The sequence below is a fragment of the Dromiciops gliroides genome, chromosome 1 (genome assembly GCF_019393635.1).
Source record: "Dromiciops gliroides isolate mDroGli1 chromosome 1, mDroGli1.pri, whole genome shotgun sequence".
In the NCBI taxonomy this organism is placed as follows: domain Eukaryota; kingdom Metazoa; phylum Chordata; class Mammalia; order Microbiotheria; family Microbiotheriidae; genus Dromiciops; species Dromiciops gliroides.
In genome coordinates this window covers 74319105-74337251 of record NC_057861.1, presented here as the reverse complement: position 1 = coordinate 74337251, position 18147 = coordinate 74319105, and the positions used below count along the sequence as shown (strand labels likewise).

The 18147-nt window shown below is 39.5% G+C and overlaps 1 protein-coding gene across 2 annotated transcripts in view; it reads left to right on the top strand.

The window, feature by feature from the left end:
* Positions 1 to 17262, top strand: part of LOC122741866 (zinc finger protein OZF-like) — a 69174-nt gene extending 51912 nt beyond the window's left edge. For both annotated transcript variants that reach the window (XM_043985739.1, XM_043985728.1), the window contains one exon: positions 15099 to 17262. In XM_043985739.1, coding sequence (XP_043841674.1) covers positions 15099 to 16678 — 1580 coding nt within the window. In that variant the 3' untranslated portion in view covers positions 16679 to 17262. The remainder of the gene's footprint in view (positions 1 to 15098) is intronic.
* The last annotated feature ends 885 nt before the right edge of the window (positions 17263 to 18147 follow it).

The window sequence follows — 18147 nt, the reverse complement described above, 5'->3', positions numbered from 1 at the left end:
CTAACCCGAGATGGCCCCTCCCTTTTTCAAGGGTTATAGTCTACACACAAGAACTGGCTAATGGGGCTTGAAATTCCCACCCCTCCACATTGACTTTCCCTGGGGAATTTTCTCTATCTGTGAATATTAGCATTTGAGTGTCCTATTCTCCCAGGAGAAGTTTTTATCAATACACACTAATCCTGACCTGGGGATATATTTTCCTAGACAGTTCTTAATTAGCTTTATTCATACAGAGAGGAGGAGAACCCATCATCAAGGTAGGTAAGGAGAGCAGGCAGCTAGGTGGTGCAGTGGCTAAAGCATTGACCTTGGATTCAGGGGGACCTGAGTTCAAATCCAGCCTCAGACACTTGACACTTAGTAGCTGTGTGACCGTGAGCAAGTCACTTAACCCTCATTGCCCCGCAAAAAAATAAATAAATAAAAAGATAGGTAAGGAGAAAATAATATTCTTATTGGCTAATGACAGGAAGTCCCAGGGAATCAGCAAAGATATTAATTGGGGCAATTATAAACCCTCAAAAAGCAATAGCTTTTCCTATAATAATAATTCAAGAAGCAATAGAAAAGGAAACCTCATTCCAAATAATTATAAAATACCTGGGAGCAGTCTACCAAAGCATACAAAGCACTTTATATACATGTGTATAATTGGGGTGGGGGTGGGGGGGAGGGGCAATGGGGGTTAAGTGACTTGCCCAGGATCACACAGCTAGTAAATGTCAAGTGTCTGAGGCTGGATTTGAACTCCGGTCCTCCTGAATCCAGGGCCGATGCTATGGCAATTTTTGCACAACTTTGAAATAGAGAAACATGGTACATGGTATAACTCGTATAATGTTTATGTCACCTTATTAGTAGATTATTGGTAGATGGCACCTGGAACCATGAGGGGCGGGGCGAGATGGGATGCAAAGGCTTGGAAGAGCCTCCGTAAATGTGGCACGAAGGGAAAGCTACCACGGCCCATCCCCCAAACTGATCCTCAAGCATGAAATACAACTGACGTCAGGCTCACCACTCTAAGTTCAGGACTCACCCTAGCTCCTAAAACCCCCTTCACAGAGGAAAGCCCCTTGCCCATGTTCCCAGGGTCAATAACCGGGCCTCGGACTCCCCAACGGGGCAATAGTGCGTGTGGGGTAATCAGAAAGCTGAACAGGGAGAATTCCCGTAGAAGAGAAGGCGTAGAGGCTGGAGTGGGGAGGTGCAGTCACTGAGACGAGCTGCAGCAGCCTAGAGAGGCCCCGAGGGCACACTGCTTTCATCCGGTTTGAGCGAGACGGCACTTCCGGTAGGGCGCGCTTCTCGGGGTACGTCGGGGCTGGCGCGTGTCGGGCTACCCCTGTGTGGCCCGGGAAGCGGGTGAGTGCTCTAGACTCTGCCCTGAGGCCTGAGGGAGAGGTGGAGCCCGCGGGGAGGGACAGAGGCCAAGAAGGGTCACGGGGGAGGGAGATATTCGAGGGGAGGAAGTTCTCACTGACCCAAGGACAGACCGCGTCCCCAGTCCCTGCTTATGCTCGCGCCAACGGGCGATTCACCCATGGCCTTTTTGGGCCTCTCCCAAGACCGAAAGGAAGCGGCCTCCGCCGGCTGGGGCTTCTCCAGGAGATTCCCGAGGGCCTGAGGGGCTGATCGTGATGGGAGGGGACGGAGACCAAGCTCCTGGAGGGAGGGGGTACGACAGTGGCTACTTGGTCTGGAGAAGGGAAAACTGAGGGGTGGAAGAGCTTGAGCTTGATGACCCTCCCCCAGTGTATGAAGGGCCATCGTACGCAGGGGTGGAAGTTGCAAAGAGGAGGTAAATGCAGGTTTGATGCCAAGTCAAGTCAGCAAGCATTTATTAAGTGCCTACTGTGTGCCAGGCACAGGCTAAGAAAACTGATGATACAGAAATGAAAAGCAGCCCCTGCCCTTCAGGAGTGCACAGTCTAATGGGGAGATCAGGGACAAACAACGATGTACAAACATGACGTAGACAGGATAAATGAGGCTCATCATAAAGACAAGGAACTAAGATCAAGGAGGACTAGGGGAGACTCCCCAGGGTGGGTGACCTGGGGCAATAGTGGCTCACCCACCCTGGAAATCTTCAAGGAAAGGCAGGATGAGCATTTACTGAGCATGGTCAGATGTGGGTTGAGCAAGATGGCCTCAGAGGTCCCCTTCTAAGTGTAGTATTCTCTACAAGGAGACCCTGCTGCCCAGGTCTTCTGGAGACACTTACACAAACTTTTAGGAAACTGTAACTTGGGGGCAACTAGGTGGCACAGTGGATAAAGCACGGACTCTGGATTCAGGAGATCCTGAGTTCAAATCCAGCCTTAGACACTTGACACTTACTAGTTGTGTGATCTTGGGCAAGTCACTTAACCCTCATTGCCCAGCCAAAAAAAAAAAAAAAGAAACTCTAACTTGGGGATACTGCACACAGAAACCTTTCCCTGGCTTATCTCCACAGGCCTTGCTGGAAATTTCTAGAGGCCTGGAGCCCTCTCTCCTGGACTTGCTCAGTTGGTCTGTGGTTTGTAATATTGTACCTTCTTTCTCCATTGGGCAGGACCTGAGATGTAGTCCTAAGGAGGAGATAGAACCCGCCATTGAACTGAATAGGCAGACCCTATCCTGCCTCATTTCCCTGAGCTTCCTCCTCCCCATTCTCTTAGGAAATGAATGAAAGAGATATTGAGTTCCCTTAGGGGTACTTTTTGGCCTCCTCATGCCCTGCCATGTTCCCAGTGGTCCCTAGATCCCAGACAATGCCTAATAGAAGGTCTCTTGAAAGGGAAAGAGATGGAGATGGTGACCCTAGGAAAGTCTCCGAAGTCAGCACCAGGTAATTTTCCCTTCATGTCAATGATTCCTCACCTGGGACTCAGCCTTGTCCTCAGCTTTGTAAGGTGCTAATCCCTTTTCATGATCCACAAAAAAGATAATAATAAAAGTTCACATTTCTGTAATACTTTAAGGTTTTCAAAAAAGCATTTTCTCCACAAAATGCCTATGAGCCAGGTAGTCTAAATATCATTTCAAGGATCTGTTATCTCACCAATGTAGAATCCCTCCATTAATAATTCACAACCCCTCTATGATGATCAAGTAGATGATCCTTAGGGAATTAAATAGCTAGAAAAAATTAGCCTATGGCTAGTGATGGGCCTCCCAAAAGGTTGGGATTCACCACAGATCTGTAGTCCATCACTGGACCTCTACCTCCAGCCCTCCTAGTTTAGAGAAACTGCTGGAGCTCTTATTCTTACTCTTACTCAAGAGCCCAGTGTTACCTGGGCTCCTGTCGTACTGGAGCATCAGAATAAGAATTTTGTAGAAGCTTATTATCCCTATTTTACAATGAAAAAACTGAGACTAAGTGACTTATCCAAGGTCATACAACTAGTCATAATCAGAGCTAGGATTTAAACCCAGGTCTCCTGATTCTAAGTCCAGTACTCTTTGTACAACTCTATATTTAGGTCCTGTTACCTCCTTCCAGTGTCACATAATCATTCTGTGAGAAACAAGTGCAGACCACTTCCTCAAAATAAATTCTTTCAGAGGCAGCTTTGCTATGACAAAAGCTTTTATTGTATCCTCATGAGAATGGGGCACCCACAGTAAAGCCAATCAGTGAGTGCCAATGCTGAAAGCAAGCATCAGGTATTTCTCCTACACCCTGCCACAATCAGTCCCTTTCCCTTGAGCCACCATAGGTTGCTAGGCACAAGTTCACAATCTTCCCAGAAGAGTTCTCACAAAAGCCTCCTTGATATGTTACCCCTCCCATACACATACACGTTCATGCACCCATGATCGAAAATGGGGTAGAAATTTTAGACAGGAGGAGAGGTTAATATTAATAAGTCTATTAAGACTAGGGTTAACCTTTTGCCTACTTTTTCTAGGTTACTGGTGAGAATCAGCTCAAACTGGTTTCTATCTCTAGCCCTGAAAAACTTACTTTTCTCTTTCTTGAGTTGATATAATTCACTAGATAATATTGCCCTGCTGTTCCCTACATGGGCATGCTTCACTTGAAAAGATCCCCTCATGTATCAAGCTCTTCTGAGAAGATTCCACCATGTATCAAACTATTACTGTTTCTCACAATTCAATATTCTTTTCCTATTCCTGCCATCTTTTCTGTTTTGACCTCCTCACTTTCCATTATTACAGAGTGTGGTCACTCTTGTTTCCTATCACACTGTGACATAGTTTCCCTAAGAATATTCTGTTCTGGGAGCAACTGGGTGGCAAAGTGGATAAAGCACTGGCCCTGGATTCAGGAGGACCTGAGTTCAAATTTGGCCTCAAACACTTGACACTTACTAGCTGTCTGACCCTGGGCAAGTCATTTAACCCTCATTGCCCAGCAAAAAAAAATAAAAATATTCTGCTCTCTTACCTCATCACTATCTTAATGATCCATCATTACCCTCACATTGTTTCTTCATCTTCCATTAAGTACCACCATTTTTCCATGTTTTCCCAATTTCCTTCTTAAGCAACTCCCCTTTACCACTTTCACTTCCTATTTGCCTGTGTTAACTTTCCCTTCCTCTATATTACTGTTCTCAATAGGGCAGCTAGGTGGTGCAGTGGATAGAGCACTGGCCCTGGAGTCAGGAGTACCTGAGTTCAAATCTGGCCTCAGACACTTAACACTTACTAGCTGTGTGACCCTGGGCAAGTCACTTAACTCCAATTGCCTCACTAAAAAAATATATATATACAAATATATTACTATTCTCATTTCCAGTGTATGACTGGGGTGGGATGAAGATGGAGACCATTACATTTAGGAGATTGAGGAAATATGTGGTAAGGATATTAAAGTGGTCATCAATGTCATTATCAAAGTCCCACTAGACAGGGATCTCTGAGAGGTTCCTTCCAGTTCTAAATCTATTGTGCAGGAGAGCATCTTAAGGGAAGGGACTGTTTTGTTTTTGGCTTTCTGGCCCCTAGTACCCCCCACTGTATGAAGTACCCTTTATAAAGGTTGAATTGAATTGAATTTGCCCAACAAGTATTTATTAAATACTTACTGTGATAGGTGCTGGAGATATGAAGACAAAAATAAAAAGTCTATGTTCTCAAGGAGCTTCTGTTCTACCCAGGTGGTGTATGGCATATACACAGAAGAGTCAAAGAAAATATATGCAAAGTAAATATGAAATAATTTGGGGATGGGGACACAACTGAATGGATCAGATCAGGCTTCTTTTAGGAGGTAGGACCTGAGCTGAATCTTTAAGGAAGCTAGATGTAAAAGAGAAGTGAGAAGGGAATGCCTTTATGACATGTACAAAGTTAATGTCAACTGGACCAGTTTGACTGGAATAGAAAGTTCATGAGGGAGGAGTAATGTGAAAGCAGTCTGGAAACATTGACTAGAGCCAGATTGTGAAAGGTTATAAATGCCAAACAGAGGAAAATGTATTTTATCCTAATCTATAGGGAGTCATTAAAATCCTTGATATGGCAAGTGACATAGACAGCCCATGAATTAGGAATGCCAATTTGGAGGATGAACTGGAGAGATACTAAAGGTAAGAAGACCAATTAGGAGGTCATTGCAATAGGCCAAGATGAAAAGTGATGAGGGCTTGAAGGGAGGTTGCCATATGGGTGGAGAGTAGGAGTTGGATGCAAAATATGTTGTGGAAGTAGAATTAACAAGTCTTGGCAGTCAATGCTGGCCCCCCCAAATATTGATTATTAATAATTATTTCTCACACCTGTGATCCTGTGGCAAAGGATTAGGATTATTGACAGACAAGGCCAACTTCAGAAACCCTTTGTTCTTTGTCCAAACAAACTTTAACATCTGGATTTCTTTTGACTCAATCAGTTATACTATTTATGGAAGATTGGTGGCAGAGAACCCCAGGATGCTAAGTAGATTTTAGTAACAGTCCAGAGTCTTTGATTATCCTCATGGACAGATAAAAAAATGTAGGTCAATTGGTGGAACAGTAGAATCTTAGCTGGTCATATAGCCCATGTCATATCCAAATAACGGTTCACAGTTCTATAGTAATTTAAAGTTTATGAAGTTGTTTCTCACAGCAGCCCTGTGGGCATTATCTCTGTTTTACATATGAGGAAACTGAACCTCAGAGGAAGTGCTCTGCCCAAGATCATACAGCTAGTAAATATCACTATCACAAGCCAGACACTGTTAGCTAATGGATACGAATCTGGAATGAGACAGGACAGTCTCTAGTGGTGACCACAAGACTTTGTTGTTTTCTCTGTTCTCATCAGCATTTTTATTGACTTGTCATGTTGTCTTAAGAATCATGCTTTAAAAAAAGAATAATGCTTATCAATTTAGAGGGTGACAAGAAGTTGGGATGGCTATAGGTAGGACATTGGACATCAGAATCAATGGAATAGACTGGAAGCAAAGTGAATTATACTGAGGGAAAACTATAGAGAGCGTCCTGCATGGAGGTTCAGAAGATCAGTGGCAAAAGTCACAGGATAGGGGCAACATGCCCTGGCAGCAGTTCACATGAAAAAAACCAGGGGGTATAGATGACCCCTAAAAAACTTCTGTTACTTGGATGAAGGTCAGTATGGAACAAATAAGCAAGATAGCTTCAAAAATAACATGTTGAATTTATTACATGGTTATAAGGAAAAGCAAACTGTATAAAAGATTCACAGCTTAGTACACAATCTTCTTTTTCTGTTGTTTTATATGGAAATGCTCTTTTTTGGTGTTGATTAATATCAGGATTATTTTAAAATAACTTATGTGACTTAAACTGAGGTTGTATACAGGCCACATGAGACAGAGAACTCACTGCTCCTGGTTCAGTTTGGTATGACTCATTTCTGTAGCAATATCAAAAGAGGATGATTCTGTAGCACTTTAAAGTTTGAAAAGCACTTTAATCAGTAAACTTTTTTTTTAAAAGCAACAATAAACATTTTTATTTAAAGATTTGAGTTCCAAATTCTATCACTCCTTCCTTCCCTTCCTTGCCCTCTCCCTGAGGCAGTAAGCAATCATATAGGTTATATACGTACAATTGTGTAAAACATTACACTAATAGTCATTTTCATAAGAAAACGAATAAAAAAATGAAAGAAAGTGAAAATAGCATGCTTCAGTCTGAGTTCAGTCAATATCAGTTCTTTCTTTGGAGGTGGATAGTATGCTTTATCATTAGTTCTTTGGAATTGTCTTGGATCATTATATTGCTGAGAATAGTTAAGTCATTCACAGTTCTTCATCAAACAATATTGTGTCACTGGGCACAACATTCTCCTTGTTCTGTTCACTTCACTATACATCAGTTCATACAAGTCTTTCCATGCCTTCCTGAAATCATCCTGCTTGTCATTTCTTATAGCATAATAATATTCCATCACAGTCATATACCGCAGCTTGTTTAGCCATTCCCCAATTGATGGGCATGCCTTTGATTTGCAATTCTTAGCCACCACAAAAAGAGCTGCTATAAATATTTTTGTACAAATAGGTCTTTTTCTCTTTTTTATGATCTCTTTGGGAAAAAGACCTAGCAGTGGTATTGCTGGATCAAAGGATATGCCCTTTGGGCATAGTTCCAAATTGCTCTCCAGAATGGTTGGATCCGTTCACAACTCTACCAACAGTGGTTCAGCATCCCAGTTTTTCCATATCCCCTCCAACATCCAATATTTTCCTTTTTTGTTATATTTGCCATTCTGATAGGTGTGAGGTGATACCTCAGTTGTTTTAATTTGCATTTCTCTAATCAGTAGTGATTTAGAACATTTTTCCATAGGACTATAGATATCTTTGATTGCTTTGTTGGAAAACTGCCAGTTCTTTTGACCATTTATCAGTTGGGGAATGAATTGTTTTTTTATAAATTTTACTTAGTTCTCTATACATTTGAGAAATTAGGCCTTTATCAGAGATACTTGTTTCAAAAATTCTTTCCCAGTTTTCTATTTTCCTAATAATCTTGGTTACATTAGTTTTGTTTGTGCAAAAGCTTTTTAATTTTATATAATCAAAATTATCTATTTTACATTTTGTAATGCACTCTATATCTTCTTTGGTCCTAAATTCTTCTCCTGTCCATACATCTGACAGATAAACTATTCCATACGCTCTTAATTTACTTATGGTATTACCTTTTATGTGTAAATCATGTACCCATTTTGACTTTATTTTGGTATACAGTATGTTGGTCTATACCTAGTTTCTGCCATACTGTTTTCCAGTTTTCTCAGAAGTTTTTGTCAAATAATGAGTTTTTGTTCCAAAAGCTTGGATCTTTGGGTTTATCAAACACTGGATTACTATAGTTACTCACTATAGTGTAATTTGTAACTATTCTAGTCCAGTGACCAACCTCTCTATTTCTTAGTACCAGATTGTTTTGATAATTGACTGCTTTATAATACAGTTTGAGATCTGGTAGTCAGTAAGCTTTTATTAAATATCTACCATATGCCAGACACTGTCCTAAGTGCTGGGGATGCAAAAGGAGGCAATAGGAGTCTCTGCTATCAAACAGCTCACAGTTTAATGGATTTCACATATGATCATCATAAAATTCTTGTGAAGTAGGTGCTATTATTATCCAAAGGAAACTGAGGTCTAAGAAGGTTAAAAATAATAATAATAATTTACATAGTAATTTGCAAAGTATCTAATTTGCTATAACAACCCTGGGAGGTAGGTCTTATTATTATTCCCATTTTACTGATGAGAAAATGAAATCTAATTAAAGATCATACAGTTAGCAAATGCCTAAAGCAGAATTCAAACTTGGGTCTTTCTGCCTCTAAACCTTGCACTCTATCCACTGTGTTAGATTAAGTGATTTGCCCAGGATTATATGGCTATAAGTGTCTGAGTTGGGATTTGAACCAGAGGTGGGAGTTTTCTTGACTCCCAATTCCAATATCAAAGTGTGTCCTGAGGAAGGGAACCAAGGGGGTAAAGGATCTGGAAACCATACTACTTGAACCTACAAATGAAGCTAGTTTCCCTTGTACTCATTTCTCTTTCCCTAGCTCTGCATTTTTCCCTAGGTTCTGTCTATCCCCTTAGGAGACCAAGCAATGGCAGCTGAACCTGACAGTTGAGCCCCAGGTGAGCTCTGACCTACCTAAGACAGTATTGCTGCTGGGATCTCAATCTGGGTTTGACTGTTTTCCCCAACAAGATGCTTTTCCTTCCTCCATGTACATGTTAAGTCTTTTCCCTTCAGAGACAGAAATGCTTTCTGTTTCTCATGGTTGCTTGGCCTAGTCCAGTGGATGAGTAATTCCATTTGAATTGCTCTCTGGTAGCCTGGCTCTCCCTTGGTGTTCTTCCCAGTTATCTACCTGCCTCCCAAATTACATGACTATAAGGTTTTCAGACCTGGGTTCTGTGGTCTCCTGAATTATTATACTCAAAAGGGAAGTTTCCATTTATGTGTTATTATCCCCTCTTTGTGGTCATAAAAGATGTTCATAAGCCTTCCAAACTCTCCCAATTGTACCTCATCCTTGTATGTCTTGAACTCCATGTACTCACATGTTAGAGCACTCGTAGTCAGCCATATCTATATGCATGTATGTATGTATGTATGTATGTATGTATATATAGCTATAAATTTACAGATAGGAAGAAAGAGAGAGGGAGGGAGATAATCATAATCCCATGTAATAATCACATTGATGTAGTACCTATTAATTTTACAAAATGCTTTCCTCACAATTGTATGTTAGATTAGTGCAGGTTTTAAGGTGGGAAGAATGAGGTTCAGAGGTGAATTTACTGACCCATGATCACTGAGCTAAAAAGCTGGGACTCAAACTCACATTAGACCCCAAGTTCAGGATTGTTTTCACTACTCTCTGATAGCATATAGACAATGATTTACTCATTAGAGTCTGTGTATTCATAAACACTTAAACTACAACTCATAAATACACGCCTCTGATTCAGATGCACACAGGAAGGCTCATACATAACACAATCATAAGCAGAAGTCTAGGTCATGGGATAAACAAAATGGAGAACCAGACATTTTCTCTGAGCCCTCAACCTTTCCAAAATTGAAATCACATGCCAAAGACAATGTAATTTCATTTGTCTTCATGATTTAGGATACCTGGAACTGATATCTACCTTGAACTCACTTAGCATCCCTCCTCCACATCCAAGGCTATTGGCAACAAAACTGTACTAGCTGATCCACTCAAGCCCCTAACAAAACCCAATCCCATACACAGGTCTGCCCTCCCTCTTTCCAATACCATAGAGATCTCAGTCCCAGGCTGCAGAAGTCTGCATAGGCTAGATAGCCAATGTGTCATCACAGTGCCCCAAACTCTGGAAGCTCACAGGGACCATACAGCATGGTAGGCAGTGTTTTGTGCTGTTCTCCACAGGAGAGCCAGGAATAGCAGGAAGGGGACAAGACATGTCTGGGCTGGAAATAGGTACCATATCCCCACCCCCACCCCGAGCCTCAGAAACTAAACTACAAAAATCAACTCTGTAGCATCGACATGGTCTCTGAACTGCCAATGCCAAACCAGAGAACTAAGGAACTTGGGCAGGGGCGGGGGGGGGGGGGGGGGTTGGGCTGTGTGACACTCCACTAAGCCTGAAGGAAAGTACTTAGCACCTAGCTGGGGCCAGTTACGTCCACCCAGAAGTCACTTGGGGCACAAGCCTAGGCTGGTAGGCTGGTATACCATGAGAGGAAGATGAGATTCTTTGAGATTCAGCCCCCAGGGAAACCCCCATTAGAAGGAAGCAAGTCAGAGCCTCAGAAAGTGAGTAATAAGGGAAAATAGGATTTTAAAAAAGGAGTTGAGGGGCAGCTAGGTGGCACAGTGGATAGAGCACTGGCCCTGGATTCAGGAGGACCTGAGTTCAAATCCAGCCTCAGACACTTGACACTTACTAGCTGTGTGACCCAGAGCAAGTCACTTAACCCCAATTGCCTCACAAAAAAAAGAGTTGAAATTACCAAAGATCTCAAGAAGAAAACCCCAAAGACCTTAAACATAAGCAGACAAATCAATAGAGAAGTTATTAATAACAAAAAGAAATATGGCTCACAGGTTTAATAAATGAGTTTAAGCATCTATGAATTTATATTACAAAACAAAGGAAAGTAATCCAATACTTGAAATAGAAAAGTCTATGGAGGAGAACAAGGGAACACAACAACTGTTACTGAGTGGTTCAAAAGAGAAATGAAAATTATGAGAGCAGAACTTAAGGTTTGTACAGCAAAAATGATGGGGCAAAATAGAAAAACTGGAATCTGTAATGGAAGGTCTCACCAAAGAAACAAGAGAGAACAATGCAAATATACAGAAGTGAAGGATAATCTAGAAGAAGAGAACCAAAAAACCAATAACATTAAAAGAAAAAAAACATACTGATCTCAAAGACATGATGCTTATACATAAACTAAGAATCATAGATCTCCCAGAAGAACATGACAAGACAAAACAACAACAACAAAAACCTGAATGCCATAATGCAGGAAATAATAGAAGACAATTGCCCAGATCTTTCAAACATAGAAAATGAAAGGCCAATTGAAAGAATTCATAAATTGCTTCAAAATAAAATCCAAGACTGCAAACTCCAAGACATATTTGGTCAAATTTAACAATTCAATTCAGAAACAAGAAGTTCTACAAGCAGTAAGTAGAAAGATCTTAAGGTTGTAAAGGAAAGGAATTTCAAATACCACAAGACTATTCTGCACTCACCAGAAAATGTAGGAGGCAATGGAATAATATGTTCCAAAAAGCAGTGGAAAAGAATGTAGTCTAGAGTGACTTACCCTGCAAATCTGAATTTAACCATAAATGAAAAGAAATGAATATTCCGTAATAAAGAGGAATTTGAAACAGTCAAGGATAGCAACAGCAACAAAGTGACAACAAAGAGACCAGTAAAAGATTTCTTCCTAATTGTACACAAGACAGGGATGAAGGCAGAAGTCTAGTGAAGGTAACAGTGAAGAAGCAGGCTTTGGACATTATGAACAGAACCTGGCAACACCCTCTATATGTGAATCAGTGATTTTTGTAGGACTATATTATCACATGGGAGTGTATATGGAAGGGAGAAAGGTACAGAAGGATAGAAAAGAATGTTCCTGAGTGAAATATAGAACTAGCAATGAAGGGAAGGTGACCCTTGTGGTCTCAGTAAGAAAAGAACCTGCAGGGGAATGGGTGAGAAGGAAGTGAGTATTAAAAAAAAGAAAAGGGGCAGCTAGGTGGCACAGTGGATAGAGCGCCGGCCCTGGATTCAGGAGGACCTGAGTTCAAATCCAGCCTCAGACACTTAACACTTACTAGCTGTGTGACACTGGGCAAGTCACTTAACCCCAATTGCCTCACAAAAAAAAAGAAAAGAAAGAAAGGAAGGCAGCCTTGATTTGGTGGTAAATGGGAGTTCCATTGATGAATGCTCCTATGGGTGAAGAGGGCTGGTCTGTGAAAGGAGATAGGGACCTTGCAGTAGGTGTGGAAAGTCAACTCATACTACTTGGGGGGGGGGGGTGGAACCCCTGGGGGCATCTGGTACCCAGGGAGTGGGAGGCCATGGACCTACAAAAAGGAGGAAGATATTTGGAGGCAAATGGGGGAAAAGTAATGGGGAAGGGTACAGATTAGAGATGGACTGCATAATCAGGGATATGGTAGAAGACCTGTCATGGAGTAGTGTCCTCTCTGACACCTGCAATAATCAGCATTATTCTGGGGGTAAGAAACAGTGGAAAAGGGAACTCAATGGGTCAAGCTCCACACAGCAGTGACAGAAATTGCCTATAGGAGAGAGCCTAGAATGGATACCTTGGGAATTTTGATTGCATGAAGAATACAGAGAACAGAGAGAGATTAGATAATTATAGAGGTCATGAATCAGAGAATGCGGGTCTAGAGGAGCTAGAAGATGGATAATGAAGATAGCAAGAGAGAGCCTTTTTGGAAAAGCGTGGAAAAAATGAAATTTTAATAACTAATGAATAGAACTAGTTGCAAGGAATGAGAGAAAGAGGGAGTCTATTTGACTAAGAGGGAAAAGGGGATGAGGTGGAACTTATATAATTAGATAAAAAGAGAAAAGAAAAAGGAATGCATAAGCAAAATCCCAGTGGGAAAAAAGAAACAAAAGAGAGGAGGGGATCAGGAGTGAGGGGAAGAAAGCTAGTGGGAATAGGGCCACCTTAAAAAAGATTAAGGTAAAGGACATAATAATGTGTTTTATAGTATCAGAGGAAATAAATATTAGAGACAGATGGGAAATGTAAACCTAATTCTCATAATTTTAAATGTTAATGTGTTAATCCAATAAAATGAAAAAATTATCAGATTAGTATAAGAAAACGAGTATACAATCTGTTGCTTACAAGAAACACATTTAAAAAGCAGACATATACAAAATAAAACAAGGGATGGATAAAATTTATCATTCATCAAATGAATCCAAAAAAGCAAGAATTACAATCATGCTATCTGACAAAGCAAAAGCAAACATTCAAAAAACAAATAGGATAAACAAGAAAACTACATTATACATAAAGGAACCATAGACAATAAACCAGTATCCATAGTAAACTTACATGTTTCAAATGTCTTGGCATCCAAATTCATGAATTCTGAGCTACAAGAAGACATAGTAACACAATAGTGACAAGAGACTTCAGTGTGTTTTTCAGTTTTGGACAAGTCTAACAAAAAGATAAACAAAAGGAAACTATGGAACTAAATAAAATATCAGAGAAACTAAAGTCAAAAGACTTATGTATTATCTATATGGAACTGCAAAGGAATATATACATTTCTCAGCATTACATGGAACTTTTACAAAAACTGACCATGTACTGAGGCACAAAGATAGTGTAAATATATATATATATATATATGTGTGTGTGTGTGTGTGTGTGTGTATACATATGTATATATATATGTATATATATATAAGAAGACATCCTTTATAGACCACAATGTAATAAAACTAATAATTAGTTCACAGACCACAAACAAAAGGTATAAACCCAAATAGACACTTAACAGTGAAATCCTAAGTAATGAATGGGTCAAAGAACAAATCACAGAAACAACTATGAAAAAGAAAATGATAATGATGAAACAACATACCAAGATTTCTGATTAATGAACTAAATATAATTTTTTAAAGCCACCAAATAAGCACAAAAGAAATGTTAAAAATGAAAGGGGAAAATAGATAAGTTATAAACAAATACATAATGATAAATAAAACAATCAAATACAGAAGAACATATACACTCAGAGTCTTTACAATTTTTGATTCTCTTTCTCCCACCCAGTAGAACAGATCTTGGGACTGTAATAGAAACCTGTTTCAGATATCAGATATCTGTGTCCTCCACCTGGAAGGAGTAGAAATATATAAGCCCCGTTCAGAGGGGACTCTATATGGAAATAATGCTAGAGAATTATTGGATTTGAGCCTTTCAAGTTTAAGATTCCTGTTTCATCTAGACTGAGACAGGACTTTTTATTTGTAGGGTTTCAGTTCTTTGTACCTGGGATATGTGATGAAGTCTACTCTAATCAGAACTCCCCATTTCTCCTCATCCCCCAGTCATACTTCCCATCTTTTTCCATGGGTTCTCCTTAGTCTCTAGATTCACTTTGTCAACTTGGCTCACTATTCCTCTCTCCACTTTGGTTCTCTGCTTCACTCTTTTTTCCTCAGACTTGATCTAGTGGGGTGACAGTGGAAAGGAAGTTTAAAGGAGAGACCTGGGTTTGGATCCATCTCATCTCCAACATTTGCTTTTTGTATGACCTTAGAGCAAGTCATGTAACGTCTCTGAGACTCAGTTTCTTCATCTATAAAATGTACATAATAATACTTTTAAGGATTATTGTGAGAAAATGATGCCAAAATGTGACATAGAGAATACATACATTAATTATTTCATTTGAGTCTCACAATAGGCCCATCAATGCCATGTCTTCTTGGGAAGCATTTGTTTCATTTTGATTATCCTGTTCCTTCCCTAACAGTTTTCTTTCTTCTAGAATAAGGTATGAATAACAGTTGAGTTTTGTATTTATCGTTTCAGATTCTGAAGACAAAACTGAAAAAAGATCACCTCTAAAACAGGACATTTTTGAAGAAATGGATTTATGGCACATGATGTCAGAAAGACTTGAAGAGGATATTTCCCTGGAACCTGAGTATGAAGAAGCATTTAAATATCAAAGCAGATTTGAGGGAGATTTGGAAAACCTCACAGGGGAAAAATTAAGGAAACCCTTTTCCCAGGAGTTCAGACCAGTGACACTGATTCATAAGAAAATCTCCACAGAGGAGAGAGGCCAGGAAGGAAGTGGTTTTGATAGCAGCTTCAGTCTGAATTCAAGTCCTGGTAGACACTTGAGAGTTCCTTCAGAAGAGATACTTCATCTTTGTGATGCCTGTGGCCAAAGCTTCAAAAAGAATTTAGACTTAATTAGCCATCAGAGAATCCATAGTGAAGAAAAACCTCATAAATCTAATGTATACGGGACAGTATTTAAGCAGAACTCTACTCTCTTTGGATATCAAAGAATTCATAGTGGACAGAAACCCTTTCTGTGTAAGGAATGTGGGAAAACCTTTAGTCAGAGCTCTAACCTTATTGATCATCAGAGGACACACACTGGAGAAAAACCCTATGAATGTAATGAGTGTGGAAAAGCCTTCAGTTTGAGTTCAAATCTTACTAAGCATCAGAGAATTCATACTGGTGAAAAACCTTATGAATGCAATGAATGTGGGAAAGCTTTTAGTGAAAGTTCTAACCTTATTAAACATCAGAGAATTCACACTGTAGAAAAGCCCTATGAATGCAAAGAATGTGGGAAAGGTTTCAGTCAGAGCTCACACCTTATCAGACACCAGAGAATTCATACTGAAGAGCTGCGGTATGAATGTAAGGAATGTTATCAATTCTTCTATGCACGCTCATCTTTCATTCAACACCAAAAAAGTCATACTGGAAGGAAGGCCTATGAGTGTAATGAATGTGGGAAAACTTTCAACCAGAACTCTAACTTCATTAAGCACCAGAGAATTCACACTGGTGAGAAACCATATGAATGTAATGAATGTGGGAAATCTTTTAGCGTCCACTCATCTTTTATTCGACATCTTAAAATTCACACTGGTGAGAAACCCTATGAGTGTAATCAATGTGGAAAAACATTCAACCAAAACTCTAATCTTACTAAACATCAGAGAATTCATACTGGTGAAAAACCCTATGAGTGTAATGAATGTGGGAAAACCTTTAACCAGAATTCTAATCTTACTAAACATCAAAGAACTCACATTACACAGAAACCCTATCACTGTAGTGATTGTGGAAAAGCCTTCAATGTTCATTCATCATTTCTTCAGCACCAGAGAATGCATAATGAAGAGGATTCTAATGAACAAAATGAATATGAAAAACCCTTTGAGTGTAATGAATGTGGGAAAACCTTCAGCCAAAGTGGAAACCTTTTAAGACATCAGAGATTTCACACTGGTGAGAGGCCTTTTGAGTGTAATGAATGTAGAAAAGCCTTCAGTCTGAGTTCTAACCTTATTAAACACCAGAAAATTCACACTGGTGTAAAACCTTATGAATGTAATGAATGTGGAAAAACCTTCAGTTAGAGCTCTAATCTCATCAAGCATCATAGAATTCATACTAGGGAAAAACTATGATTATAATTCGTACTCATTGCTCAAAACATTCATCATCATAAAATTCATACTAAAGAAAATGAATAGTACTGATTTACTATACCCATTCAACATAGGATTCTTAAACATAATTAAATTGGGAAAGCCTTCTAAGCTTTTAGTCAACACTAAACTTATTTAGCTCAAAAGTAGCCATATTGGAGATAAGTCTTTTAATAAAATCATGACTTATTTTTGCTAATTCAGCTCACAAGGATATTTGTTGACTTCTTAGTGAAGCTTCCCCTAAAATCTGTAGTTTTAATGTGTGCCTTTTCCCCAAATGAATGAAAAGTAGCCCTTGGCTAGAATCTTTGTGAATTTAATAAGATCATAAGATTTATACCTCAAAGGGTCTTTTAGAAATCATATAGTTTAACTTCTTAATTTTACAGAAATGATAACAGGGATAGAGAAATATACTAGCCTTCCTAGGGCCATACAGGAGGTAAACAGCAGACCCAGGATTCAAACCTAGGTTCTATGACTCCAAATTTCAATTTAAAAAATAACTTTCAGGGCAGCTAGGTGGCACAGTGGATAAAGCGCTGGCCCTGGATTCAGGAGGACCTGACTTCAAATCTGGCCTTAGACACTTAACAATTACTAGCTGTGTGACCCTAGGCAAGTCACTTAACCCCAATTGCCTCACACATACACAAAAAAAAACCTTTCAAAAAAATTTTTTTACAGTTGACTATTATACTGTACTACACTATATCTTTATCAGATGATTTCTTTCTTTTTTTTTTTTTGCGGGGAAATGGGGGTTAAGTGACTTGCCCAGGGTCACACAGCTAGTAAGTATCAAGTGTCTGAGGCCGGATTTGAACTCAGGTCCTCCTGAATCCAGGGCCGGTGCTTAATCCACTGCGCCACCTAGCCGCCCCCTACACTATATCTTTATTATAAAAAAGCATAAAGAGCAAATTTCACTAAAACAAGTAAACTTAGGCCCCTTTAAACACTGAATTTCAATTTTCCAAAAGTTAGATACAATAATAATAATAACTGATTTTATAAATCTTTAAGGTTTGCAAAATGTTTTACATAAATTATCTTATTTGACTTGAACAACAACCCATTGAGGGACAGACTAGGTATTATTTTACAGAAGGAAACAGGCTCTGAGAGAATGTGGCTTATCCATAGTCACATACACACACGTGTGTGTGTGTGTGTGTATATACACACACGCATACACATACATGCACATATGTACATACATATATGTGTGTGTGTATGTATGTCAGGTAGAATTCAAAACCAAGACTTGACTCCAAATCTACTACTACAACACAATGACTCCTTAATGTTAATTCTTAACATTCCTATTTCTTTATCCTTATATCTTCTCTGATGGAGAGACTGTGTTATTTTTTTCATTTACTATGATATAA